At 41.1% G+C, this 26,940-nt stretch overlaps 1 protein-coding gene across 15 annotated transcripts in view; it reads left to right on the top strand.

Annotated features, from left to right (window-relative positions):
* The window catches only part of SPECC1 (sperm antigen with calponin homology and coiled-coil domains 1), a 97,347-nt gene that overhangs the window by 21,153 nt on the left and 49,254 nt on the right, over positions 1-26,940 (top strand). For 11 of the 15 annotated variants that reach the window (XR_013941223.1, XM_080563218.1, XM_080563220.1 and 8 more), the window contains exons 2-3: positions 90-271; positions 3,288-3,423. Coding sequence is in view for 14 of the 15 variants with exons in the window: in XM_080563218.1 (XP_080419344.1) it covers positions 122-271; positions 3,288-3,423 (286 nt within the window). In the remaining variant the exon portion in view is untranslated. Of the gene's footprint in view, positions 1-89; positions 272-3,287; positions 3,424-13,159; positions 13,537-26,940 lie in introns of those variants that run through there. The other 4 variants (XM_080563224.1, XM_080563217.1, XM_080563212.1 and 1 more) reach the window with 3 other exon arrangements.

Below are 26,940 nucleotides of genomic sequence, written 5' to 3'. Positions count from 1 at the left end.
GCCCTTTAAACGTGTTAGATATCTCTGCTTCTCTCTTTATCTTTCAGTTGATATAAAGCCTTTTTTTTTTTTTTTCTTTTTTTTTTTAGGGGCTGTAAACTGAGTTATTTGGGGGAAAAAAATGAAGAGTACTGCCAGGCCTTGGAATGCAGTGGCAAAACAAGCGAGTCATGGGGTTGACAGAGGAAAGTCGCTTTCCACCACCACCTCAACAGGAATGAAGACATCCAAGTCCTCGACTTCACTGGCCTTTGAATCTCGGCTCAGCAAGGTACTAACCGGTAGGGACGGTGCAAACATTACAGTCACTCCAGGATAAAGCTTTGCTTTAGTCCTGGAACATTATCACAGCCTGAGATTTAGAGTGGCCTTGGCCACTCTGTTAAGCATACGGAGATTATAACTGTGTTGTATATTAGACTAATGCACGTTTCTGAAAATGCTTTGCATGTGGTGGTGGAGACCTTGTATCCAGGTGAGCAGGTGTGAGCAGGTTCTCTTACACCATCTGTGTGCCAGGGAATTGCCTTAATTCTAAAGACTGAGAAAAATAAATGGCAAATTCTCAGCTCAGCTGATATGTTACATACGTAAATTAATTGAAGGAGTCATTAATAGATTTCTAGAATTCCTAAAAATCTGTGCCTCTCTTCCTTCAAGGCAAAATATATTAACAAAACACGTTGATCACAATGGCGCACAAGCAGTTTTTGAAACCTGTCTTTCCTCATAGGTATTTGTCAGAATAACCCTACTTTGCCAGAAGTTTGTTGCTATTTAAGAAAACAACAATACACCTGAAATGCCACTGCATTTGTAATCTTGTAATTAACAAACAAAAATAACCTTGTGGCCCAGATACAGACCAAGATAACAGTGATGAAAAGAGCCCAGGGCTTCCTGGTTATAACTGTTTCCGATAGTCAAGTTTAGCAAACTATATATAACATTTAACAGCACCTCAATCAACAGGAGATCTAAGCATCACCGATCTTCACAGACACTCATGTGAAGGGTTAATTTCCTTATCTTGCTTTGTAGACTCCTAGATGCCCCAAGCATCTTATCAATAGGGTATTTCAGTCTCCAGGCAAGTTATGTCACTGGAGTATTGTGTTATGGCTGAGGCAAGCATCTCTGAAGGAATGCTACTGAGGAGACTAATCAGGAAACATGATGTGGTTGATTTGTGTATGATGTAGAGGATTTTCTTCCAAATTACAGGTAATATTTTTCAAATTGTTGAACATCTGCAAATGCAAGATGATCAATGTAGTTTCCCTGGAGAAACAGAAAAAGGCAGCACGGTTGCTGCTGTTAAAAGAGGGTGCACTGAATAAGTTACTTCAGATAGTTTGCAGGGGTTTCTACATGTCAGAAAGTTCAGTTTGTTTCTTTCTGCTAGTAGGAGGGAGCTGACAAAACCTGTGCCAGAAAGCAAAACGTTAGATGTTTGGTTTCCTGGAGTAGATCAACACCAGCTTTTGAAACTTGCATGCTCACGGGGTCCAGGAAACCACAGACTCTGAGTAAGAGGAAGAGATGAAAGGGAGAAGGAATTGGAGTTGAGAGAGAGATTTCATTTTGCTTAAAGATTTTACATTTAGGAACTTCTAAACAGAAGGAGCTCTGCTTGTGTGCGTTCTTTTTCATTTAACCTAAGGAGTGGTTTCAGCCCATGGTTCATGGGCTCCCTTGGTGTCCCTGGACAACTTCTAAGGAAGGGCGTTTGATTTGTGAAAATAGTTTAGGTGTACACAGACTGAAAAAAGGTAGAAAAATACTGTTCTAAGGAGGACCTAGAGCTTTGGTCTTTTAAAATGCTTGAAATATTTCTCTTGAAATTATTTAGAAGTTGTTGTTAGAGGTACACAGGCTGTTACGGAGATCCCCACAAATGGGGAAGCAGCTGACCAAAAGTTCTGAGATAAAATGCTACTTCTGCTTGTTGAAGCAACATCATTTAAGTGTTTCTCCTTGGATCTTATGTTCATCGTGCTTGAATTACGTGGTTTTAAGTATGCATTTAGAGTAAACTTGCTTTAAAAGCAAATCCCCCTCCCAAAAACAACAGCACAGCAACAATGGCCCCTTGCTTTCTCATGTACAATAAGGCTTACCAATAATCACTGATATGTAATCTATTTTTTAAGACACATACTATAAAATAACAAGTAAAGCAAATAGTTCCCCTTCTTCCAAGCTTATGAAATGTATTAGTATTTATCTTCAGAATTCTACATTTCATCTGTCCTGAAGAACAATGCTCTTCTTTGCTGTGAATGATTTCCTTGGTGGCCACATAACAGAATGCTTTCTTGTGAACAGATTTCTGGTTTCTCTTGTACTGAGTCCTACAGTCCCTCGCAATACCAATAGCATTAGGCCCCATCATGCTATTGTTGGCCAGCTTTGCTCACTGCTTTTCAATAAACAAGGAGCCTAAATAGCTGAAATTATGTCATGTTTGAGATAAAGGATTTCCAATTTGTAATTGTGCTAGATCTTATACTGGCTGTTTCATATTACTGTGGCAGCCTGAGCTTCTCAGCTAAATTATTTTGGGGTTTTGGCTCAGTCTCCAGCATGTTCTTTGTTCATGTTAAAAAAAAAATATATAAAAAAATCCTGTTTACGTTGCCACAAAGTTTGGTGACTCCTGTTTGGGAGAAACACAGAAAGAAAATGGCAGTTATTGGAATAGCTCAGATGCCTCTTTAAAGAGTCTGAGGTCACCACTGGAGCAAAAGTGAATGATCCTGAATGGCGAGACAAAAGCCAGCAGGATCCTGTTAGGATCCTTTTTTTTGACAGACAGATTAAGTGTGGGGCCAGTTATTTGCAGCTTTGACCTGTTCTGTGTGTCAGGCTCTGCAGCTGGCACTTACATGCAGAGGCCTAATTACTTCAGTAAATGTAAACCACTGAGGAAATCTGATGACTGCTATTCGGGGCAGTGTCTGAGAAGCTGGAGGTACCCAGTAGTCTACTACTGTAAGCTATTTCTCCCACCATCTCAGTTACTTGCTAGTTTAAACAGTCCTTCCTGGTTTTCTTCTTTGTTATTGGAACAGTAGTATCATAACCCACTTCATAAAAATCTGTAACGCAATACAAATAATGCAAGAATTAATTAAATTATTTAGTAGTGTTATCAAAGCAATGTTTCCACTGGGTTACTTTACAGAAACGGTCCTTTCCACCCAGGAACCTGGCCTTTTGAACATCTTGATAGGAATAGTCAACATTTTAATCTTCTGCTTGCTTATAACATCTCTTTCCTGCAGCTGAAGAGGGCAAGCAGCGATGATATGCTTACAAAACCAGGGGTGACAGCAGCTTCTGGAGTCTCTAGACTGAAGAAGACCATTACAACCGGAGCCATTTCTGAGCTTGCTGAGAGCCGACTGAAGCCCAGCACAGGTAGGTACAAAGATCCTGGACCAGTGTCTGCTTTATGTGAAACTGCTTGGCTTGCCGAGAACCTGGTGAGCCTTCCTTGTAAGGTGCTGACAGCTCTAACATCCCCCTGCAATACTCAGCGTGCCGATGGGACGGGCTGTGCCTTGCGGCCTCGCCTTTTGGGGCATCCTCCAGCCCCAGCTCGGTGAGAAGCAGGGGGTAGCCGAGCCCCGAGCGGCCACACGGGGGTGCCCTTGTCCCGTGTGCTCCTACCGGGGCGCGCAGCTCCCTGCTCACAAAGCAACGCGGCCAGTTAGAGGCTTGCCCTTTTCATTTATCCGGTGATTTTATTTATTTTTTTATTATTTCCACGCTGCATCTACAGAATTCTCTGCTCTCCCTCTGCTGATTGAGCAGAGAAGTTAGCAATCTTCACAGCAGAGATGCAAAACCAAAAAGCCAGCACTTGATGTATAGCTTGTCCTGAGCTGTGTCGTGGCACGCTCTCTCCCTCAGTGTTATGCCCATAAGCTTGTTCCTATTGGTTTCAAATCCAAGCCTGTTTCTAAAGGCAGCGACACCATCTGCATACCAAGGACTTCAGTGCAAATACTCTTCTCTCCCCCAGGAGCTCAGCAAATGCTTGCTTTTGTCTGCTCCCTGGTGGCATTTCCAGGGGAATGTGAGATGTTATTAAATTTGATCGTGACCTCCCTATTTGTCACAGCCTCTGCAGGGTTTGGCTGTGTAACAGAACAATGAAACTAAACAGAAAGGGATTTCTTGGGGGGAGGGGGAATATTTATATACTTCCCTCTACCCCCTGAAGAGCATCTTATAGGAACCCAAAGACAGATCCTGTTCTGCAGTTAATAGGCGTGTAAATCCTCAAATTTAATAGTGACTACTCGCATCCAAAGATATATGAGATTTGCCAGCCAATAAAGAGGCAAGATGCTAGCTAAAGAGGCATGGGAGGAGTAACAAGGGGAGAAGAAAACCTGCACAGATGATACAGCATAGGATCCTGGGAATACAGCCAAGGAGACAGCACTGCAGGGAGTACGGAATAGAATACATATGTCAGATACACAAGTACTAGCACTGGAATAGAGAGCCCCCTTCTGCATGTGTGGATAATAACGGGATGGGGGAGGGATAAGATTTATGATGATGACAGCTTTAAATACAAATGGTAAAATGGTTTATGGAGGTCAAGTTACACCAGGGTATTGTTTTCTCAGTTTAAATTGTATCGTTAGAACTGACCTCATATGTTGCTCTGCATCAACATTTGTAGAAATATGAATGAGAATATTAGTCCTGAGCAAAAAGAGTCTGAGTATGGAGCTATGTATATTGCACAGATAAACACTAACAGTATATGTGCTACCTCTCTCTAAATTCTCGTTTAGCCTAGAGGGAACTGGCCCAGATCTTATAGGGGCTGGCCGCAGGGGTATGTACAAAAAGAGCTTTATCTTGCATATCTTAATTTTCACAGAGGTTCCATGGTCCAAAAGGGTGCTTGGAAATCTAGGCAGAGTCTGAGAATATTTGTCACTATCGCAGCCACTAAAAGGTGCTAGATATTAATGAGCAAGGTTACAAGGCTGAGTGCTAATTCTAGATGGTTTCACTGTTACAAAATTCCTGTTGGTATTTTTTCCATACAATATATTGTTGCTTAAAGAAAACTTGAAAATCAAATATGACAGAGGACAGAACATGTTCCTGGAAACATTAAGTAGAAAGAGAGCTGCTATTCAGCTATTCAGCTGCTATTCTTCACTGAAACAGCATCCCAAATAATCTCTGATTGTGATCAAGACTGCACTGCAATGCTAACTGACTGTGGAACTGACCCAAGTAGGAATGTTCCTGTAGTTGGGAAATGCAGATGTTTGTGTACACAGCCAACTGAGTAAATCTTAATTTTGTTCTGAAACCACTTTTTTTTGGCTTCTCTGACTGCCTTCATCAATTCTGCGTTTTCCTTTAATGTCTTAAATTCAGACATCATGTTTTTTTTAGGTTGGGCTTTCTTTGTTATTCAAGTGAATGATTTGGTTACTTTACAGAAAGGATATTATATTAGTTCCAGGTATGTTCTGGTGGTACTCAATTGGTATTTCAGTATTGTGTAAGAGAAAGAAAAACAAAAAATCAGGTATGGCAACTAAAATTGAAAAAGAATTGCTTAGGTTTCTTTCTTCTTTGGGTGTGACTGTCTGGTATTTGTGTGACCTTGAGCAATAGCACGTGTTCCAAACGCTGCAGATAATAAATAATTGACACCAAGATTGCTTGTTTAAATAGGGCTGTTTGTATGCTGCCCTTGCTGCAGTTTAACTTATTCTTGCCTTTTGCTGACATGTGCTACCCTTGTCTGCCTCATTGGAAGCTAACGCAGTAAATCATAAGCAACTTAAAGGAAGATGAGGCCACTCTCATGTCTCCGTTCTTGGCAAGTGGAGTTGAGTAAAAAGAACTGGAGGAGGACTCTGGCTGGGGGCTCTGCTGTGATGTTTGGCTTTGTCACTGCTTGGCAGTTTTGAAACCCCCAAGTAATGGGAAATGACAAGCAGGGAGAAACGTCTTGGATTCAGCTTCCTTATCCACAGCGTTATATGTCTGTCCATGCAATGCCCTGAGATATCAATTTGTTTTTATGTTAAAAAACACTTACAGAACTCTTGCATCGCTTTTAATGCGTCATGAGAAGAAAGAGCTGGAAAAACTGCAGAACAGGAGGAAGAAAAGGAAGAGATTGCTAATCTTGAAAAATGTTTATTTTAATGCATGTACTTGTAAAGCCATCCAATCTATGAAGCTATAAATTGTTTTAAAATGTTTAAATATAGAAATGTATATCTCCATAAGTAACTAGGACTTTCTTCTCCTTTAGTTTCAGGACTACAGGCAATCGGTGATTTTTCAGGTTCTGAACCTTGAAGGTTTATAAGCCAAGGAACTTTAAACTCTGCTATTTCACTGAGAATTTCAAAGCTTCTTATATGGTCATTTACTTTTTGTGAAGAGTGTTGCATGGTAGTACTGGCATGCAAACAGAGAATTTGACATTCAGAAAGGTGAAATCACTTGCTCAATAGATCCTAGAAGTCATTCCAAATCCTGTCCGTCAGTTCTCTTTCACTCCTTACAGATTCTTGATTCAAGCACTTTCTGAAAATTTCCCTCAAGGCTGTCTAGTTTAATCATGTTCATATGCTTCCTTGCTGTTATTTCAGTGCCAGCAGCTATTATCTGTCAGGTTCAACAACTGGGGAAAAAGTCTTGTGCTGTGTATTCTGGACATTAGAAAAGAGCAAGAACCAGGAATTGTGACTGGGCGGTACTGTGAACGGGTAGTATGAAAACATCCCCATTTCACACAACCGTATTGATTTTTATATCAAGCTCTGCCAGCTACAACATGAAGTATCAGTTATCCTTGAAATGTAAATAGCAGATAGCTGTACTTGTTTTCCCCGTCTGCTTCATCAGCCTATTTCTTTAATCCTACGTAAAGCCTAAATCTATATAGAACTGTTTCATTTGCCTTAGAAACAGTAGGAAATCATCAATGACGATGTTATAATCATCTAACTTACTATTTCTAGAGATCCTTAGCATTTTATGGAAAAGCTCAGGATCTCTCTAAAGCTCAGTCCATGTTAGCAGACATCCACTTCAATCATCTTGCAATGAGAGTGGGGTGGAGGCCAGGAGAAGCCAAGATGCCAGCTGGAAATGTTGGAGCTGGCCTTCTGTGGCATCCCATACCCCATCAGAAATGGCTATTTATATTTATGCCTTAAATGTGAAAATCAATAATTGGCATGCTTTGACAGGCAAAGCAACAAGAAAAGTGTGTTGTTTTCTGTGCAGGCCTGCGGCGTGATTAATATTAATGGCTGGAGACAGTGTCAATAGAGAAGTAGAGGGAAGGCAAACTCTAAAGGTATTAAGAGTTTCAATTATCTCCTAATCATCTTGTGTTGAGAATCTGAACTGCAGGTTACCTGGACAAAAACTACTAATCCTAGAAAGGAACGTTGCCAGCATAAGAAATGAAGCTGTACAAAGCATGCTGATAATGCCAGGAAATTAAGCAGTAGAAGGGAAATACTGAGAAATTTGGCCTAATTGGCGAAGGCTCCAGAATGAGCCAAGGAATATATTCTGTAAGAGGACTGGTTGGGTGGTTTAAGGAGTGTTCACTTCAAATAAGGAAAGCCTCAACTCTTGATTTATTATTTTTTTTTGTAAATTGTCATTCATATTGCTGTCAAGCTGTCAGAGTTAATGTGCCAATGGCTAAACATGATACCTGTGCCTTCAATTCCTTCCTGGGTCTAGGAGAACACTTACCATTAGTCCGTTTGTCCGTCACTCGTTGTTTGTCCTGCAGTTTATGTAAAAAGAAAAGTCTTGGTTTCCTTGTAGAACGTAGCTGCTTGTAGCTTTTGTGGTGGTAGTGATGGTATTCAGGAAAGAGAGCCTTTAACTAAATTAGGGTAACTGGCTGCTACCAGGTTTAGCGTTAGTGCTGGGAAAGTTCACTCACTTGGGAAACTTGGACAAGAAAAATTCAATCATGGTTGATTTTAGAAGGGAGAATGGTGTATGGTATTGCACACATCACTCATTAGATATGTTTCTTTCCCATCAAAATTGAAAATGTTGCAGACTAGACATTTCAGAGCTTCCTGCACATTTATAGAGTTGTCATTTCAAGGTTCCCACATGAGAAAAATACACAGAAGCCATCAACATTACTGCCTTTCTTTCTGCTACTTGTCTGCTTGGCCAGTGTTTGTCATTTTTCCATTGTGGGGTAACTGTTTAGATTCAGGTGAAGCTAATCCAGACTAAAGCCTTTTTTACGTGGTCAAAAAAATCAAGCAAAAGTATTTATCTTAATAAATGCTTTTTAAAAAATTTCAGTGCAAAATCTAATTGACAGTTTTAATTTTTCATAAGATGCTAACACACCCCAATTAAAACGGGGAAAAAGGAAAGTGATTTCTTTTGAAGGACAGCCCTCTGTTGACCTTGGGACCTTGTTACTCCCCCATACATCAGTTTTTGACAGGGTCTGCTTTTTGTGATCTGTGACAGATCAAAGGACTACTGTAGGTTTGTAGAGGATTGCTGCGTGTTGCTTTCAGTCTCGTTACTGTCTCATTTTTGTGAAAGATACAGACAAGTGTGAGAGACATTAATGAGATTGGTGCATTCTGTTCCACAAGGCTTCACCAGAAACCAAATGACTGATCTCATCTGGGCTTTCCCAGGAACAATAAATATGCTTTAAAACTTCTTCTGGAAAGCTGGTTGCGTTTTGCTACCCTTTCCATGTACAAGAGACAGCTTTTGCATAATTCTTCCGTATAAAAAAAAAAAAAAAAGAGATTTTAGCTCCAGAAGTGAAGTGATATAAAAAGGAAAGGAGGACTGGGGGAGGGGAATGCTTTGCCAAGATGTCATTCAAGTAGGCAAGAAGTACTGCAGGAATTTAGAATGCAAAACAATGTGAAAATATACGTCTGCATTTGCATCCACAGCTCCGCATGTATCTGTACACACATACTGACATCCACGTCTGCATGGTTGGTTTCAATGTACTGGTGCAACTGTGAATCTGAACCTTAACCTCTCATGTTACAAAACATTATCTGTGATTTCCCTAGGTAGGAAGTAATCAGGCTAAGTTTCAGCACCATTTTAGGAGATTTTACCCAGTAACCTGCAAATGGAAAGGTCAAGAATTGAGGTAGATGAAATTTGGCATTCCGCATTCAGTTTATGGCATCTGATAGATTTGTATTTTTATAGTCTCTTCAGGCATTTTTTGTTCGCTCCGCATGCTTCCACTGTGTCAGTAGTTTGAAAAATTTGGAATATCACTGTTTCATACTTCCTACAATGAAGGTTTAAAAGATTATGCTGGCCAAGGAGCTAGCTCCTCCCATTCACAAGTACAGAAACTGGACTTAGGATGTGTTACAGTCTGTGCACTGCGTAGAGAAGGGCTGAAATCTGCAGTTTTCTTAGATGTCTCTTACTTGTCAAATTGCTCTTATTTCTTGCAATGATTTTTCCTTCATGATAGCCTGCACATTCAAGTGCATCTGTTCACCTCTAAATAATTTGCTGGAAAAAGTTTCTGTACAACATTTGTTGCCATGTTAAATTTCCCTGTTCCTTTGATCTTTGTTCTTTTTTTCTGTAGCCCATGGACAATTCTACATCTTAGCATTGCTTGGAATGGGTACTGCTTCACGTGGTTGTTCTTCAGGGTTCTTTTTCTGTTTTGATAAATACTGTGGTAGGATATCTTAATGAGAAAAGGCACTTATTCCGGTAGGGCAGAAGGAGCTCACCTGTTCTTTAATAAAAAATCGGAGTCATGTCATTAAACTCTGATAACTATTGGCTCAAGATCTCAGACTCATGATTCCTTGAATTAGGGAGATCTGTTGATCGATGCTCTATTTCTGTTCTAAAGGTGGCATAGGAAGGTTGACTAGCATAATTATTCTTTTGTTCTGTCACCGGGTGTATTATGAGCCGCCTTCTATAACCAGGAATGGAGTGAGAGCAATTCATTACGGTGACTGCTGGGATTTCTGATACCTGATTCCGTTAAGGATAACAACTTCTTTGAGAGGCATTCACAGACTGTCTGCAGTCATCCTGCATTATTAAACAAGTGAGAATTAACTTGTGCTGACGGTACAGTCTGCAGTATGTTCTGTTGTCATTTTTGCTGCTGTCCTAATGTACTGCACAATTTACATTTACTGCACAATTTACATTTACTGCACTGAATCTGTATTAAAACATTTTAATGTTTTGCAGGCAACTTTTTGTTACAGCAGGGTGTGAAATACACAGGCTTTTTTCTCTTTTGTATATTCCCTGAGAATGACTTCGTTGGCACATGTTTACAGCCCCAGGACCTGAGCCAGTTAAGAGGATTCAGCATGCGGCAGGGATACTGAAATGCAAAATCTTAAAGGCTGTAATGACTTGACTCGTTAAATTGTTAATAGTTAGTTGGCTCAAGCCAACACATACAGGGAAGATCCATTACAGCTCTAAGCAAACTGTGAAGATCACAAGAGCCTTGCTAGAGATAACAGAAAAGAGATCATGCTTGGATAGTCCTAGAACAGTATGCATCTAGGATCTCTTGGTTTGTGTTCATTTTCAGGCTTCTTTGCTGAAGTTGTTCAGCAAAGTCAACACAACCTGGTGTTGACTACCTGCCTTAGGTTAATAATCAGCTTTTCCTTCAGCTGGTTTGAAGAGAAATGATCCCTAGCACACAGTCTCTAGGCCTAAACGTATCACAGCCAAACTGCCTTGGCGGAGTGCCATTCTGTTTGCACTTTGAGAATGGGAGGGAGGGAAGGAAAGGAATGCAAAGCTGGCCTGGTTTAACAAGTATGCATATCGGGAGAGGGCTTGGCATTCCTTCTATTATTTTTTCACTGTTTTTTCAGCAGCTTGTGACTTACTCTAGATTTTAATATTATCAAGTAAAAGGGAGGGTTTGACAGCTACATCTCAGATGGATTCATAAATAATATTGGTGCTCGTAAAGTCTCCAGCATTAATAGAAGTAGAGCATGGTGGTGTGAACGCTGGTACTGATGGGCACTGTCCACACTTAGGGCCCATTCAGTTTAGTTCAGTCTCGACCTGAAGGTCCAACCTCTGGAGGTCCTGCTCAGCCTCTGTAACTTCTGTAGGTCTTAGCCTTGTGAAGAGGCTGTCAGTTATCTGGTTGCTAGAAATTTGGGAACATCCTGCAGCACTTTCACCCTTCTTCTTTTGACAGTGGATTATAGTTTGAACTTTCAGTAGTTATGCTAGCTTGCTGTGCTGTGAGAGCAGGATGCAAGGAGAGTTATGTCTGCCAAGTAAGTCCTGTCATTTACCTAGTCATTTTAAAAAGCTGGGTATTTCACACCTTGAGTAATTCATTCCTATTCTTACTATATGGAAAAGGCATGTTTGTGCGTATTTTGTTTGGCAGTCCCACAAGTGGATAGTGCAAAAGATGAGTCAGTCTTTGTGCCTAGGAAGAAACCAGCTCATCTACATTATAGTGATGAAATTGTTTCTTTGTAAAATGTTCAGATAATAAATGGTTGCTTAAAGATTGAGCCATGTGTACGTCATAATTCATTACCTATGTAATATGGTGGAAGTTGTGTGCCATATCCCTTTTTCGTTATCCTCAGTTTGAGTTTCAGGCTTCAAAAATGGTGATCTTGGCCTCTGTGGTTTCTGCTCAGGCTAGCTTTATTTTAAAGCTTGCACTCTAGCTTTTCACTATGGGCTTGGCCCTGCAGTCTTTTACCTGACGTAATTCTTTTTATCATGGTGTCAGAATTTTCTGACTTATGTTTCATGCTGTTGTCAAAAATAGCAGATCGGTTCTTCCAGTCAGGACACTTCTACAGTGTTCAGATTTCAAGTGTGTTTGCTCTGACTTGGTGATTACGTTTTATAATTGCTGCACGCTGTATCCCACACTGTACGGGGACCATGATACCCTATTCCCTCTGTGTTACAGAAGTGGAAAGCTGCTGATGAAATAATAAATGGTCAGTGGCAGGATATATCAACCCGAGATTATATTGACTAATGCAATTCTTCTGGAGAATCCTGTTGAAGAAAAGCAGAAGTTACTCTTTAATCTCTAATAGAAGAAAATCTTTGCATTGGAGATCTATATCAAGAGTGGTTGGAGGACGTTTAGATCTGCACCCTTGAGAAAACTGGTGGTGTGTTTAATACCTCCTAATAGGATGCAAAGTTTAAGAGACCGTAAGATGACTTTCAGAAAAATAATGCATCATCAGTCATCCTTTTTTACAGAACTTTTATGACTTATTCGTTAAACAAAGCATTTTGTACTTGACAAGTCATAAAATATTGTAGACAGGAGTTTTGTTTAATGTCATCCAAATACAGACAGATGTATGAAAGCTTTTAGCTTCATCCATAAAGTGTCAGAGCAAGAACGATGAAAAATTACAATTGACAACTAACTCACCCTGTTACGCTGAAATACTAGAAAAATTCTGGTTTTATCTTACTGAGCAATCTCCTTTCTTATTTGAAACTGTGGATTCACAACAGGCTGTCTTAATTTCTGCATACTTTATTTTCAGTCTGGTTTGAGCCTAAGACACATTAGTGTGCTATTTTAATTTGTTTTAACCCTCTTGTTGAAACCAAGACTTGAAGAAGATGACTGTTAATTATCCACACAATGGAAACTGCTGGAGTCATTGTGTTCTCGTTTCCCATGTACGTCAGGGCTCCTCCGGTGGTGAGGAGCATCTTGAGTTCTTCCTTTGGAAGATCAGCAATTCCCTGAAAGTCCCTGGGGACTGACCTGCCTCATGCACCTCTTCTTGCACTACAAGGCATGATCAAAAGATACTGATGATAGAGATATGGTACGTAGTTTGTATTTGTGATGAAATTCACTAGCGTATGCCTCAAAAAATACTCTGGCCAGTCACCCCTCTGCAGCCATGGGTCCTCTTCATATGGCTGTGTTGGGGCGCCGAAGTCCTGTTAGGTTTCCAAGGCAAGTTCAGGTCAGTGGTGGAGCTTGGTTTTGGCTGGAGAGGGGCTGGATGAAGTCGGTGCCTCCCTGAGCCGCCTGCAGTTTGCTCCTGCTGCCTCTAAGTGGCTTACACTGCTCGGTGAGTCGCTCTTTCTTTCTCTGCGAGCAAGCTCCCTTTTTCTCTGCCTCTCTTTCTCCCCTCCTTTTATTCCAGCAGTCAGGCAGCTAATTAACTGCACAGGCCGGCCTTCAGTGCATAATATTGTAATGAGGTAGGAGGGAGAGCCACAGCTGCTCCAGCATGAGCAGCAGGCTCTGTTCCTGGTGCCAGGAACTAGGAAGGAGCTGAGGTTTGTTGTTTTTTTTTTTTTTTCCCTTTGTAAGTTGACTGAAGCGTAGACCTTCCGAGCAGATAAAGGCAGGTCTGCCTCCGAGAGCATGAGCCGGGTGCTGTGGTCCTAGAGGAGCCTCGGGAAGAGCTGGCCAGGGACCGAAGATGGGCAACCAGCCTGGGCGAGCGGAGGAGCACGACCAAGGTCTGTATGGGCCGGGCTGCTGCCTGGCCAGCCCCTGCGAAATGCCGGGGCTGCTGCCTGCAGCTTTCAGGGCTGTAACCGCAGGGCTTGGGGTTTTGTTCTCGGGGGGCTTAACTGCAGCGTCCTACCGAGCGGAAAAAGAGGCTGTTGTCATAGATAATGCTGAGGGCTTCGAGCCTGCTAGTAAAATTATGGCTGTTTACCTTATGAATGGTATTCATTGCTCCTCCATACCTGAGCTCACAGCATCGTCCTTAGGGAATTTCTGAAATAAATCCTTTGCTGATCAGAACGGAATGCCTACAAGGGAGGGACCTCGATGCCTGACAGATATTATTTCACGTAGCCTGCATGATGCAGCTAAAAAGTTACAAAGCTTATTTTGCAATGTACATACAACTTGCTAGGATCTGCAGCTTGGCGTGTTAGCCTTTACAATTGCTTGTGGTCTGCGCCCTGAAATTTTCCAGGCGGTAGAATTTAAAATGATGCCTTTGTGGAAGTCTTCCCACCATTGTCTTTTCAGAAGTGTAGTGCTTTGCATGTTAAACAGTAGCAGATTTTATAGAAAGCCAAGAGCTAGCGTCAGGTATATCTACTTCCCTTTGTGCCAGATGTCTATAAGATACGCTAGGAAAAGACAGTAATTTGTTCCCGATGCTGAAGTACTGTTTTGGCTGCCCTTCGATTTAATTTGCTTGCTCCTCTAATACTGAGTGAGGGAAAGCAGTAGGCCCACGGATCTCTGCAGTTAGTTTCTGTTCGAGCTTAGAATGCTCTAACGTACAGAAAGCTGGCATCGGCTGGATTTCCTGGCACTTTGTACCTTAGTGTTTCCATGGGAATTCCATTCACAAAATCTCATCAAAGTTGTTATAGCTCGATCGGGGTTTCTTCATCACTTTTAGATATGTAGCTGTTGTTTTAAAAGCAAACACACGTACCTGATCTCTAGTATTGTGAGGAAAACCAAGGGGCAGACACCACTGCATTGCTGCTCTAGGATCTCATAACAGATCTGCCCGTGAGTGCTGGAACAGCAGTTAGGTGTAGTGGAGAACTCTCTAGCAGTATGTTAATCAGCAGGCTAACGAAGAGCACAAAAGCTGCCAGTATCCAGTCACCAGCAGAAATGCTGCCCTAAGGGAAACCTAAACTTCAGGCTAGGAAGTACGGCTGTTACAAACCCGGGATCTGCAGTCATCCCACTGCAAGCTAGAGAAGTCCAGCTGAAACTAAACACATCACTTTCATTTGAGGATGGATAATGCTGATGTAAACTAAGGGGGAGATGGATAATGACATGGGAATACACTGCTAACTTCTAGCCAGAGTTTGGGAAAACTGGACATGATTTTTCAGGGCCAGTGGAGGAATTTGAACAGCTTGTGGTTATTAACGTAGATGATAAATGAGTATACAGACCCCCTGTGCATTTTGAAAATCTTTCATCCTTTGTTTTATCTTGTCCTGTGATTCCTTGAAGGGGAAAGGGTTATATTTCTGCTGCATTAAACAGTTTTAGAACTTTTCTCAGGTTTTAAGTGTAGGCTATACTAAGTCTGGTTTTAATATGTTCTCACAGTTCGTAAGGTATGAATACTGAGAGGGAATTTTGTATTGAACTACATGCTCAAAATTTGGTTTAATTATGAAGAAAGTTTCAGGACCATCACTGCTGACAGAAAAAAAAACTGACAACGTATTCTGTGTTGTGTGTGAGAGCTCAGGCATTGGAAGTCAGAGGATAATGTGATGATATCTGAAGTAGTATTTGTGTTCATTTTTGACAAATAAGTGAAAAACAAGTTTTTGCATTGTCTGAGTGTGATAGATGGACAGTGTATGTCTTTGGCTTTGTTTCTGCTTGGATGAGCTTAGTTCAGCTCTTATTCAGAAATACGTAACTCTTGAATAATTGTGGTTATTCTAAATTTGGTCCGTTTAGAATAACTGAAATAAGACCCAGAAATGGGCCTCTTTATTGATGTATTTACTCGTGCTCCATCTTTAACTACAATCAAGTCTTGACTTGGGTTTCCCCTTATGATATTCAGAGTCATCTTGTTTATTTCTTTTCAGGAAATCTTACAGACACTGCATGGTTCATTTGTAAGTCTTTTACCCCAAAACCTATCATCTTGGGTTACAAGGGACAGATTTTTAAACATTTGTTCCTTCTCTTGGTATCACTGGACACGGAAGTCTTTGCAATTTGACCCTGAATGCATCCGTGTAACCTAGAATAAAATACTTATTTCCATATACTTATGGGAGCATGATGCATTTTGGCAGCTTTTCCAGTTGAGTGTACATACAAATAGTAAGATGTGGGCGCACACAGCTTTTGGTTAACGTGGCTAGAGTTGTACAACAAAGATCTATTTTAGTTTAAAAACTGTAAATAAAAGAAGGTAGGTCCAGAAGCAACAGTTTCAGAGCCTGACAGTGCCCATGTGGGTGATCCTGGCTATTCAGCTGAGAGCCAGGAGTCAGGGTGTACAGATACAGCTGTGATAACCCCGAGTTCTGGGTGGGCTGGTCAGTGCTGCCAAGGAACAGGAAGGAAATCACTGGTCCCAAACTGAGCTGTTAGAAGCTGACATGTCTGTACAGGGGAATCTGAAGGAAAAGTAGTTAGATGAGGAAGGGATTGCAGAGAGGTGAAGACAGAAAATGAACGTTACATACGTTACGTGTTTCTTGCAAAGTAATCCGCTCCTTGTGTCTAATGGTTCTGGTTTGAATAGGTTTATGAGATTCTCTAACAGCCAAGTATCTCTTGTTACATTGCATTACTTGTTGCTAAGAGTGTCTAAAAAGGTGTCAGGGACATTACTTGTAATAATGTTATATCCTACAGGCTTTTCCTGACTTCTAATTTAAAATGTGTTTAAGCCATTTTTACAGTCATTCGTAAGAACATTGTTTGGTGTGTGTGACCCAAGTTTGCATCGTGTTTGCCAAAACTCTCCTACTTGCACAGTGGGGAAGTGGCTCCTCTTCCTGCTATAGCGTTCTGACTATTCAAATTTGTTAAGCGTGTTGAGTATTTAGAATGAAAATACCTATAAAATTGTACAGAAAAAGATGTAAACCAATAGTGAATTACTTCCTGCACTTCACTGGAAGAAAGTTCTCTGCTTCTGAGACTGGCTGCCCCGAGCTGAAGGAACCATTAATATATACAAACACAGGCCAGAGCACCTGTGAAGTTGTTGGAACGTTCCATGGGAGTTGTATGAAGCAGCACATATTATCCAGTGCGTGAGTATTTATTGAGAGAAGCCTTTCAAACATTACTTTGCCTGGAAGCGGTGAGGCAGCCTGTCCTTCGGAACAGGAGTGCTAAGATTCTTTGACAGGGGTTGACTCCGTGGTGGTGGGGTTTTGTTTATCCTCTAAACATCTGCAGGTGATGTGGTGAATAATAATATCTTCGGGAAGAGGTGGAAAAAGTGACTCAATACATACAAAAACTTTGAAAGAAGCAATCAAATGGGAAATGTTAACTTCTCTAGTTGGAACAAGGTAACGGGTGGGGTTATCCAAGGGTTAGACTTGTTTTTGGATCTGTGCTTATTTGTAAAACATGCTTACATGGCTTGGATGAGAATATCAAATGTCAGTGTATACACGAAGCCAGTGTTGATCTGTTTTCTTATGTCTGTTTTCTCCTAGCTCAGGGGTGGCTGCATTTTACGTTTGAGGAAGGTATTCTTCAGTGTAGGGTATGTAGTCTTTAAAACATACAGACTCTGTCAAGATAGAGAGTGTATTGTAGAAAAATATTATTTCTAGTGATTTCTGATTTTATTTTTTTGGGGGATTCCATTCCTGTCTTTTCTGGGTGCTGCCTTTAGTCTCCGTCATCTGCTTCTCTTCCTTTCTCCTTTTAAACATGGGAGCCACTCTTTTTAACTCTGTTATATGTCAGCACACCATTTCTGCCAAGCGAGAGCTCCAGAGAACAGATGAGTTTAATGATGGTGTGGGGGGAAGGGAGGGAGGAGAGTGGGGCCAGCAAAGCTAATGAATCACACAACAGCTTTCATGGAAATACCGACGGCAAGTCATGTCCTCCTCGAGCTCAGGCAGCGAGCCGTAGACCTTTTGTTCCCAGCGGAGCCAGCGAACCACAGTTTGCTCTCCAGCGGATAGTTTAATTCGTTAGTCACCTCTTCCTCCCACAAGTCATCCTTGCACGAGAGTTTTACAAATGCTTTCATTCTTCGGAGCAGTAATGCGCTGCTGATTAAACCGGTATTGAAGAAGTTTATTTTCCCCCAGAGGGTAATTTCTGCTTGACTTAAGTCTCTCTTCCAAGGCCAGTTAGGGCCAGCTCTGTTGATTAGTCTTGTGATGTGACTCGACTGGGGTGACATTATTAAATCATTTCAGAAATACTGACAAACAGATGTCAAATAGCAGTAGTGTTTTCTGCTCTGTAGGCCAGTGAAACGAGTACAGCCAAGAGACTATGTCACAGTTTGGATGGACCTCTTAGAGGAATTTAGTCATGACTATGACTAACTAGCTGCCTCTGAAATTCTGTTTGAGGCAGAGTTAAGTGATAATCAGAGGTCCCCTGATCCCAAGTGAGAGGCCAATGAATGCTAAATTAGTGGAAGGCATCGTTCCTTGATCCCCTGATCCCAAGATGAGAGGCCAAAGAATGCTGAATTAGTGGAAGGCATCGTTAAGTTTCCTTCTTCAGGCGAGGGCCGCTCTGACAGTCGGTGTGGCTGGGAGGATGTGCTGAGTGGGAGCGCTTGCTCTGGGGGCAGGACCAAAACTCTTACAAAAAGCACTTCTAGGGCATGGCAGGCAGCAGGATGTGGTTTATGTATTTCAGTCTGTGTTAGATTGTTGTGCTGTTGAAAATTAAAACCATTCTTGGAGGGAAGCAGAGAGCTGCTGCTGCAGTTGGGAAGCCCTACTGGGTGAGCTGGTCTATGATGGCTTGCCTCTATGGTCAGAGCTTTGCAGTCTGTGCTTCTGCCTCTGTGCTGGTGGTGGTTTAGAGTCTGTGAATAGTAGATCTAGGGTAATAGTAAAGGTAAAAGCTAACTTTCTTGGTGACTATTTTGTTGGTTTAGTTAATGTGCTGCAATTGTCTCCTTAGAGACATGTAGCAGATGGCCGTGGTGGTGCGGTGGTTCGGACACAATGCTGCAGGACTCTGGTGGGGGAAAGGGCGAGGGGAGCAGGGACTACGTTGGCCTTGGAGAAAAAGCGAAGTTTACTTTTTGTTTATATTTGGCTCCTCAAGATCTTAAAATTACAAAGCTAGTCAAAAAAAAATTTGAGCAAGGATTGCATCTTGGTCTTCCTACTGAGAGCTTGCAGAGCCCTGAAGGTATTCATGAGTTCGTGGCGAAGCAGGCCTGCGTTCTGGAGCTTCTACTATTAATTCAGCAAAGCAATGCATTTTTTCTTTTTCAATTCCTCTCCTAGTTTGCTAATTTATTTTTCGTAAAATCTCCTGATTTCCCCCAGGGAATGTAGCTTTCAGAACAACACAAAATTGCCACACTGAAGCAAATACCCATCTGATGTCATTGGCACAGTATTTGCTGAAGAAGACTTAATTTGTGTGTGAACAGACTGCTGCTCTCAGGCTGACAAATTTTTGGTGCTTCCTTTATTTTTTCATACTTTTCCTTACCGTTTTAGTGTGACAGTTAAAGGTTATATAAAGTTGAAGATCTCTGATGACAGGCTCTGCTAGACTTTCCATGCATCAGCTTCTTTTCTCCCATAATCTAAAGTAAACTTGTGTTCACAAATACCTCTTGCAATGTTCTATCTATTATTTTTCATGGAGCAGTAATGTTTTTCCATAAGCATCGATAGATATGGATCGCGTGTTCTGAAGCAGAGCACTCTGTCCTTGTATGATCTGCGCTCATCAGTCAATTCTCATAGGCTACAGAATTACGGCAGAACTGCAGTTTTCCATCCTTTTAATCACAACTAACAAGCTGTATATATTTACCAAGAGCAAAATTTTAAATATAAGGCTGTTAGAGGCAAATTTGCCTTTGAATGGAAAAATATATCTTTGGGGAAAAAATAAGGCTAACATGAGTCTGCAGGGTTCGGTTCTGAGTACGCATGGGGATGTGTTGGCTGAACCAAGGACATATGTTCTGGTTTTTACTAAACTGTAAAAACTGCATAGTTTTTGCTTGAATTTGTTCAATTGCTTAGGAAAAGTATTAGAGGCTAAGTAAATATGCCAGTATCTTGTGGGAAGAGTTATTTCCCCCTCATTCCTGTCCCTCTGGACACTTGGTGCTGTTAAAGATGATCAGTGGAAGTACGACACCACTGAACCAAGTAAGAATTTGACCAGTTACTTCGCTGAAGTCATATTTATTGAATTATGGAAAGGGGCTGTAGGGACAAGGTTCAGTTAGTAGTTTAATATATATTGTACTTACATTGGCTGACTCCTCTTTCTTCCCCTGCTGAACTGTAGTTTATCCTTAACCCTTCTTTCACATTTCTTTGCCACAACCTGCGAACAATATTCAGAATAATTTGCTTTACTTTTCAACTTGCAATGAGCTAGTAGTTGCATGCGTAATTTGAATGGTAATTGGCTATAATTTAAGAAATTGATTGCTTTCCATGATCTGATCCATTTCTAAATCAAGATGATATCTGGAAATATAAAGGCTACTCAAAATGGTTATTGAGCAAACTTAATCTTCGAGAACATGGCCCTCCCACACAGCTTCTGCCTCAGGATGCAGTGGGCATCTTGAATTCAGTGGAAGAGCCTGTAAGACACAGTGATCTCCTGACAGCCTTTTAGTTTTGATTTATTTACCCTTTATAGGTAAAAGGTCATCTTGCCTTTTACCTTTAGATAGGTCTGTGCAAACCATCCTGACATATGGCTCTTTTGATAACGGTATGTAAAGGAAATGTGAATGCACCAAGTCAATGCTTTTGAAATGCCATAGAGGAGAAGGTAGAGACTGAGCATATTTTCATCCTGCCCCTTACAGTTTCAACTGTCTCATGTCCAGCCAACTGGAGAAGACCCCTACCATGCTAAGGATAGAAAGCTGTTTTAATTAATATGTACAAAGTAAATATGTACAAAGTAAACTTGTACGAATTAACATGAGCAAACTAAAATGCAAAGGTGACTTCTTCTCTGTATGTAGAGGGGTTTTCTTTCCTGTTTTTAACATCCTAAAGGTCTTTTGCCATTTTCACATTGCAGCATTTATAATGAAGATGTAGAAATGCTCATAATACCATATAATTATTCTTCATGTAATCACTTTTGTAGGGGATGTTTTACAAGGGTGTGGATAATGATGAATTTGCTGGCAGGAACCTAGTTCTCTTCAAGACAGGGAAGGGAAAGACCTTCCAAAGCATATCTGAGTATTTATTCTCATAGGAAAAAAAATACATCTAAAATAAAGCAAAGGTAATTCTCCATGCTTGTGCAGAAAAGAACCAGCTCATCGATAGTTCCATTAGTCACAATTAGTAGCTGGTAAGTGGGGATGAGACTGAGCTGTCATGAACACCAGCCGTTGCAGGGTTTGGTATTCCCCAGCTGGGGAAAGAACTCACAGCACCAGCTTAGTGACTATGATAGCTCTGCTGTTGTCCTCTCTGTGCCACAATAAAATAGTTGGTAAACTGCAGCCTGTGGAACAGAAGTAACATTTTCTCTATTCTAGGCAGAATTGTCAAAATCTTGTTTTCTCAGAAAACAAAAAGAAAGGCGTAAAAAAAAAATATATATATGACCAGACAGAAATGTGTATGTCTTGTTCCCATGTAATGTCAGCAGTAATGCTGCTATTCTGGTGCTAGGATAAGAGTGGTGTCGCACTCATTTCTATCTGCAAATACCATTTCTTGAACGGAAAGAGTGCTCCAGAAAATTGGTGCTGTAGATGTAAATCTCTAAAGGTGTTTAAACCCTCATATAAGGGAAGATTGTGTGAAGAAGACGGCTTGTTTTATCTGGCTAAAGCAGTGTACAGACATATGTACAGACATACTTCGTTTTATGTTTGCAGGACTCTTAGTACAATAGCTTCCTTTGACCCAAAGCTGAGCATCCATCTCACAGTCCATCAGTTCTGGGCTTACTGGCTATTTCATTCAAAGGTTCACACAGCTCTGATAATATTCTTCCTGAGTAAAAGCTGGTGCTGATGAGGTGTCAGAAGGGAAGAGACAATGCTCTTTGAGGAGCTGAAGGTATTTCCACAGTCCTTATCTATTTTTGAGAAATTTTGCTTTCATAAAACCTTGTAGAGTTTGAAGAATGGACTAATCAACTTAGAAATTACTCCCTGCCTCCTCCACGCACAGCTTCTTTGAGGCTGCTTGACTGTGGAAAATCTTTGACTGATCTTTTAATTAAAAGCTGCTTTTTTTTTAACCGAGGAGTCGAAGCTCTTCCTGCTTTGAAGTGGGCAACTTTTTATAGATAAACATCTCATTATGTTAGAGATTTCTTCCTCTCTCTCCTTCTGTCTCATTCCTTGATGCGTTTCATCCTGTGTTGATGGAGTTTTAATGATTTCAGCCCAGTTCCCAGTGTCAGCTATTCAGGACAGTGCTGCTTGGCTCCCTTCTTGCTCTACTCGGCAGACACAGCTAAAGCTCTGGATGAGCTGTGGAAACTAAATCGGGAATCTGTCCCCACCCCCTCACTGGGACAGGCTGGAAACTGCAATAAAACTGGGTTTATTATGTGGTCATCACATTTTAGTAAACAAAAGTCGGTTGTAATACCAATGCAATGTCTACTGGTATTAAATATTAAGCAAACAAAAAAAGTGGCCTTTAGCTTTTAAGTCCTGCCCTCTGTTCTACAGGAGAAGGAGGAACCTTCTTTCATGTTCTCATTTTTGATCCACTTTTTCCTCCCTCTATCTGGATTTAGCAGGGTTTGAGAACTCACGAGGAAAGAAATTATTTTGGCTCAGTCAGCCATGGCCTTTTGGCCAAGCGTGGGGCAGCATTCCTGAACGGGAGGGTTCAGGTCATGGTTTCCTAATACAAAGCGCTCTACAGCAGTGCTGTCTAAAGGCATTTTCAGCTGCTCCATTCCTCCTATAGTGGCTTGCTGCTCCCTTACTGGTACAAGCTCAAGTGTTCGTGGGAAGGACACGAATTAGATCAGGTTCTGTTTTTAACAAAGAAAGGAGAAGGAGAAAAAAGCAAGTAGATAATTTTTGTAGCCAAATCAGTTCCCTGATTCAATTCACAGCGTGGCCTCATGAACAGTTAAATTAACAAGTTGACTAAGTTAGCCTTCTAATTGTGCAAATGTTGATATCAAACATTTTCCTACTTAGGATTGCTTTTTCTTACCCTTTGTGCTTGTAGATCCATCAGGTAGGTCGTGTAGTTTCGTGATGCACAGCACCCAACGTGTCTGGAAGCAGCAGGGTTCTTTTCACTTTTCCTGTCGGATCCTTGGACCAGGAGGTCTTGGGTAACTGTTCCTCATTACCCACCAGACACAGATCAGACGGTAATGTTCAGTTGTGGCAGCCATCGTATATGCACTGTACGCAGAGGAATGTATCTACTTGCTACTCTGTGATGACCATAGTTAACTGAATTTACTTGGATTAAGAGTTTATTTTTTTTTTTAATTTCCTGTACTTCTTGAAACACTCAAAGCTGGTATTCTGTCTAATTTAATAGTTTTTCCCAGAAATGGGAGTAGAGCTGTCTTGTCCCTACTGTTAACCCATCAATGCCCAACTAATAGACTTCTGGGCTAGATGAACAGGGAGGTAATTTTTGGAGCTGAAGAGAATTATCTACTTGTCTGCAAGCTAGAAATGAGGAAAATTCTGGAATTCTTAGTCCAACTGACAGTTATTTATCCTAGGGAAAACTATATTGCAGCCATCTCAGTTGAGAAATTAGCTGGATTTCTGTAAATTCTACCAGATTAATGTTGGGATAATGTTACATACAGAATGTTTTAATCATCCTTTTGAGGGGGAGACAAGGGGTACAGTCAGCAGGTGACTTAAGTTTTTGGCAGACCCACTGGTATTAACAGTTCCCAAAAAAGTAGGTTTGAGTTTACAGGAGGACATTCCAGTAAGCATATGATATAGAGTTTCTCTCGGCATTTGCTAGACCACTTGCTTTGGATGTCTCTGTGTTTGTTATGCCAGGTTGCTGGGTACTCTAAAAATCCTAAGCAGTGCAGTGGTGGATTGCAATTACGCTCTCATAAGCTGCACCTAAACTGCCAGAAATGATAAACGTGGTGATTTCATGGGGTTTTGTGTACTTTATCTTAGAGGTGAACGCAGTGGTACCCTCATGGTTCTCTTTACACAGGAGGCTTATGGCACGGTGAAGCCTCTTGGATGCCTTGTGGACTCTGAGCAGATTTGGAAGTGAAATTTTTATTTGTGAAAGCAAAAGATGGGAAATACTAGCTAAGGATAGATGTGTGAAGTACAGATCTTGCATCTTGTCAGTTTTGCCAATGTATTTCACAAATGTATCTTCGGTCCCTAGGCTTCTCCTAAGCAAAAATGTTTGCTCTTACAGTAAAACTTGCACTGTTTTGTAGTGCAAAAAAAATGTGCTATATTAAAAAATAAGCATATCCAAGCTTGAGTTCTCACTTTAGAATTAACAAACTTCCAGAAAAACTAAGCAACTAACACGAGAAATGTTCAGAGGAATTTCCCTTTGTGTGGATACTGGCATGTCTGTCAGGGTAAGGAGATTTTTCCTACTACAATTCCTCAGAGAGGAGCTCTATGTGACCAGGCCCATAAAGAGGAAGGCAAGTGCACATTATAATTACTCTTTAGTCTCTGTTTACTGAGTGGAAGGCATTATTTGAGCAGATGCTTCTATATAATTAGCGTTAGATTATCAAAACCACCTTTGTTATTCTGCAGCCATTTTCTTGCCTCTTTCAAGGTGAGGTGGAGTCCAAGTGAACCTTCCCAAAGATTTGCTGACCTGCAAAGGTGTTGGCTCTATGACTAATGTTCTGCAAACAGACTCATTCAGGAGAACCATGACTGGCCAAGCCTAGGTTTGCTTTGTTCGCTGTTGCATAAAGGTAGCAGAGAGCATTGTCTTTCTGCAGGGAAACCCTGAAAGAGCTGGAAAATGGCATGCTGTTCTGCGTTACTGAGGAATATCCAAAGGAGTGTCTACCAATGTTGTCACTGGAAAATGCTGACAAGGTAACCCACTCAGCTAATTCCCTTGATCAAGCAGATCAAGCTGTAATTGTTTGTTGCCGTACAATAGCGTCCTTCTTTATCCTGACTTTTACCTAGGCTGGTGGCGAACCAGAAGTTTTAGACATTTTGCTCTCTGAAAATCTGACCTTCTGCATGCAGTCCTGCTCTCATTCTAACCCTCAAGAAGCACTTAAAACTGATTCAGATCTTCCTCATAAATTGATTGGGTCACATGCGTTCATTCAGTATTCATTATCAAGCTGTCTTGCTGTTAGCATGCCCAGAGGTTTAAGGATAAGAACATTAAATAACTTGACAGAATGCATATAGGGATTTTGTCTCAGTGGGGATTTCTGTAAAAAGAGCACTCCAGAACAGTAGAGGATTGCTGCTATATTTGCCCTCCTTTCTAGCAGTTATGCCTGCTTTTTCTCATGCCACCATGAGATGTGTTAATATTTCTCTCATGTGGAAACTGTTTCTTGTTAATTAGGATATGGGAAGATAACTGGTTAGCAGGAAAGTTGGTTTTTAACTTTTTTCAAGCAAAGCAATGTAAAGGCGGGGGAAAATAAGGCATTTTGCACAAGATTCCTGTGCAAAACTCTGAAATCTTTTAATGAGAAAAGTGCTTAAGAGTCAAATGTACACCAGTCCTTCTTTTCGTGCTGTGTAGTCATCATTTCCCCAAACACATACCTAGTTCACGCTTAATCAGTCTCAGTGTCAGTCACAGACAGGAGCAATGCTGGAGCAAGAAAGGTGAAAGTAATTTGCTAATTCACCAGGGCTTTCAGTTGAAGTTTGAGCTGTTATTGGCTTAGCCACTTTTGGAAAAGTAATTTTAAGCACCTGGGTTAATCAGGTTCTTGTCAACTCAGAGTAAAATTTTCATGAGGCCGCAGAAAATGTGGCTCAGCTCCTTGCAATGTGTATTACTTTACAGCAGGGAGTCAACAGAGTACAGTGCCAAGCCAATGCTGTCTTTCTGTGGTTCGACAGCCACTAATTTCATATTGATGGTGTCACGAAGTCCCACGTTAATGCATTGTGCTAAGTCGTAGTACATTGCGTGGTTGGAAGTCACCTAAGTGGTAGTGGAGTAATTTTGAAAACAGCACCTAAAAGCTGCTATTACCCGTCTTGTAACACCAGCTGGTAAATCTGTTGTGAAAGTCTGACAGTTCAGGTCAATGTTCGGTGCCATTTCAGATGTCTTCAGCCATCTGTTGCGCTCTTCCTACCTGTCCAGCAGAGTACAGGTCTCCCACAGGTACAGTCAAACCTTTCAGGTCAGTGAAGGTATTTTAAATGTACCTACAGAGCATCTGAAGTGACGGACATCTGCATTTTGACTTCCTACACAAGATAACGTAAACTCAGTGGGATTAGGGTACATCTGTGCCCCAGGTTTGTTTTGCATAAGAAACACCAATTAGGTTAAAAATAGTGATAGGACCTTAGCAAGGTATATAATACGTTAAAAGTAGTGATAGGACCTCTCCAAGCAAGAACGAACACGAGTACCTGGCTGTGTTACCTGTCCATTACTGTATGGTACCACTCTGCTGTGGACTCTCAGCACAATCTTGGCAAAGCCTGGGTAGGTGCAGTCGATGCTAAGTCCAGGATCTACCAAAGTCACGGCCAGAGGATAAGGTGAAAAACAAAACTGATGAGCAGGACCTATTTCAGCTAAACCATGTGTGACAGAGCAAAGTAAAATTGTATGGGGAGCTTTAATAACTTATTTGCTGTACAAAAATGGTCTGTTAATAGTATTGTCTTGATTTGGCTATTCTAAATGCTTGCAGCCCATATAATAACACCTTCCCTCAAGGTTTCACAGTAATCACCTTTCTATCTGAGACCTAGGAGTTATGTTTGGGTAGGAAAATGTACTTAAAAAATCTTGGCTCATGGGAGCAGAATTCCAGAACAACAGAAGAAGCACAGTCGTCTTTGTTGGCAGGGAGGCTATGAATTAGCCCGTAATTTCTTGTTGTGACGTCTTTTGTGTCTTTATCTCTTTAGAACCATTTTGAAGTGGGAGGGATGGCAAGGAAACACAAGACAGAGAAATAATTTGTTGCAAATGTGGGAGCTAGAATGAAAGAGTTGTGCCTGTCCTAGTGCAGCAGGTGATTATGAGAGTGCAAACTTGTCTGCAGGCACTTGC

The sequence above is a fragment of the Anser brachyrhynchus genome, assembly GCF_964034855.1.
Source record: "Anser brachyrhynchus genome assembly, chromosome: 20".
Lineage (NCBI taxonomy): Eukaryota > Metazoa > Chordata > Aves > Anseriformes > Anatidae > Anser > Anser brachyrhynchus.
This window is presented reverse-complemented; position numbering and strand designations above follow the sequence as displayed.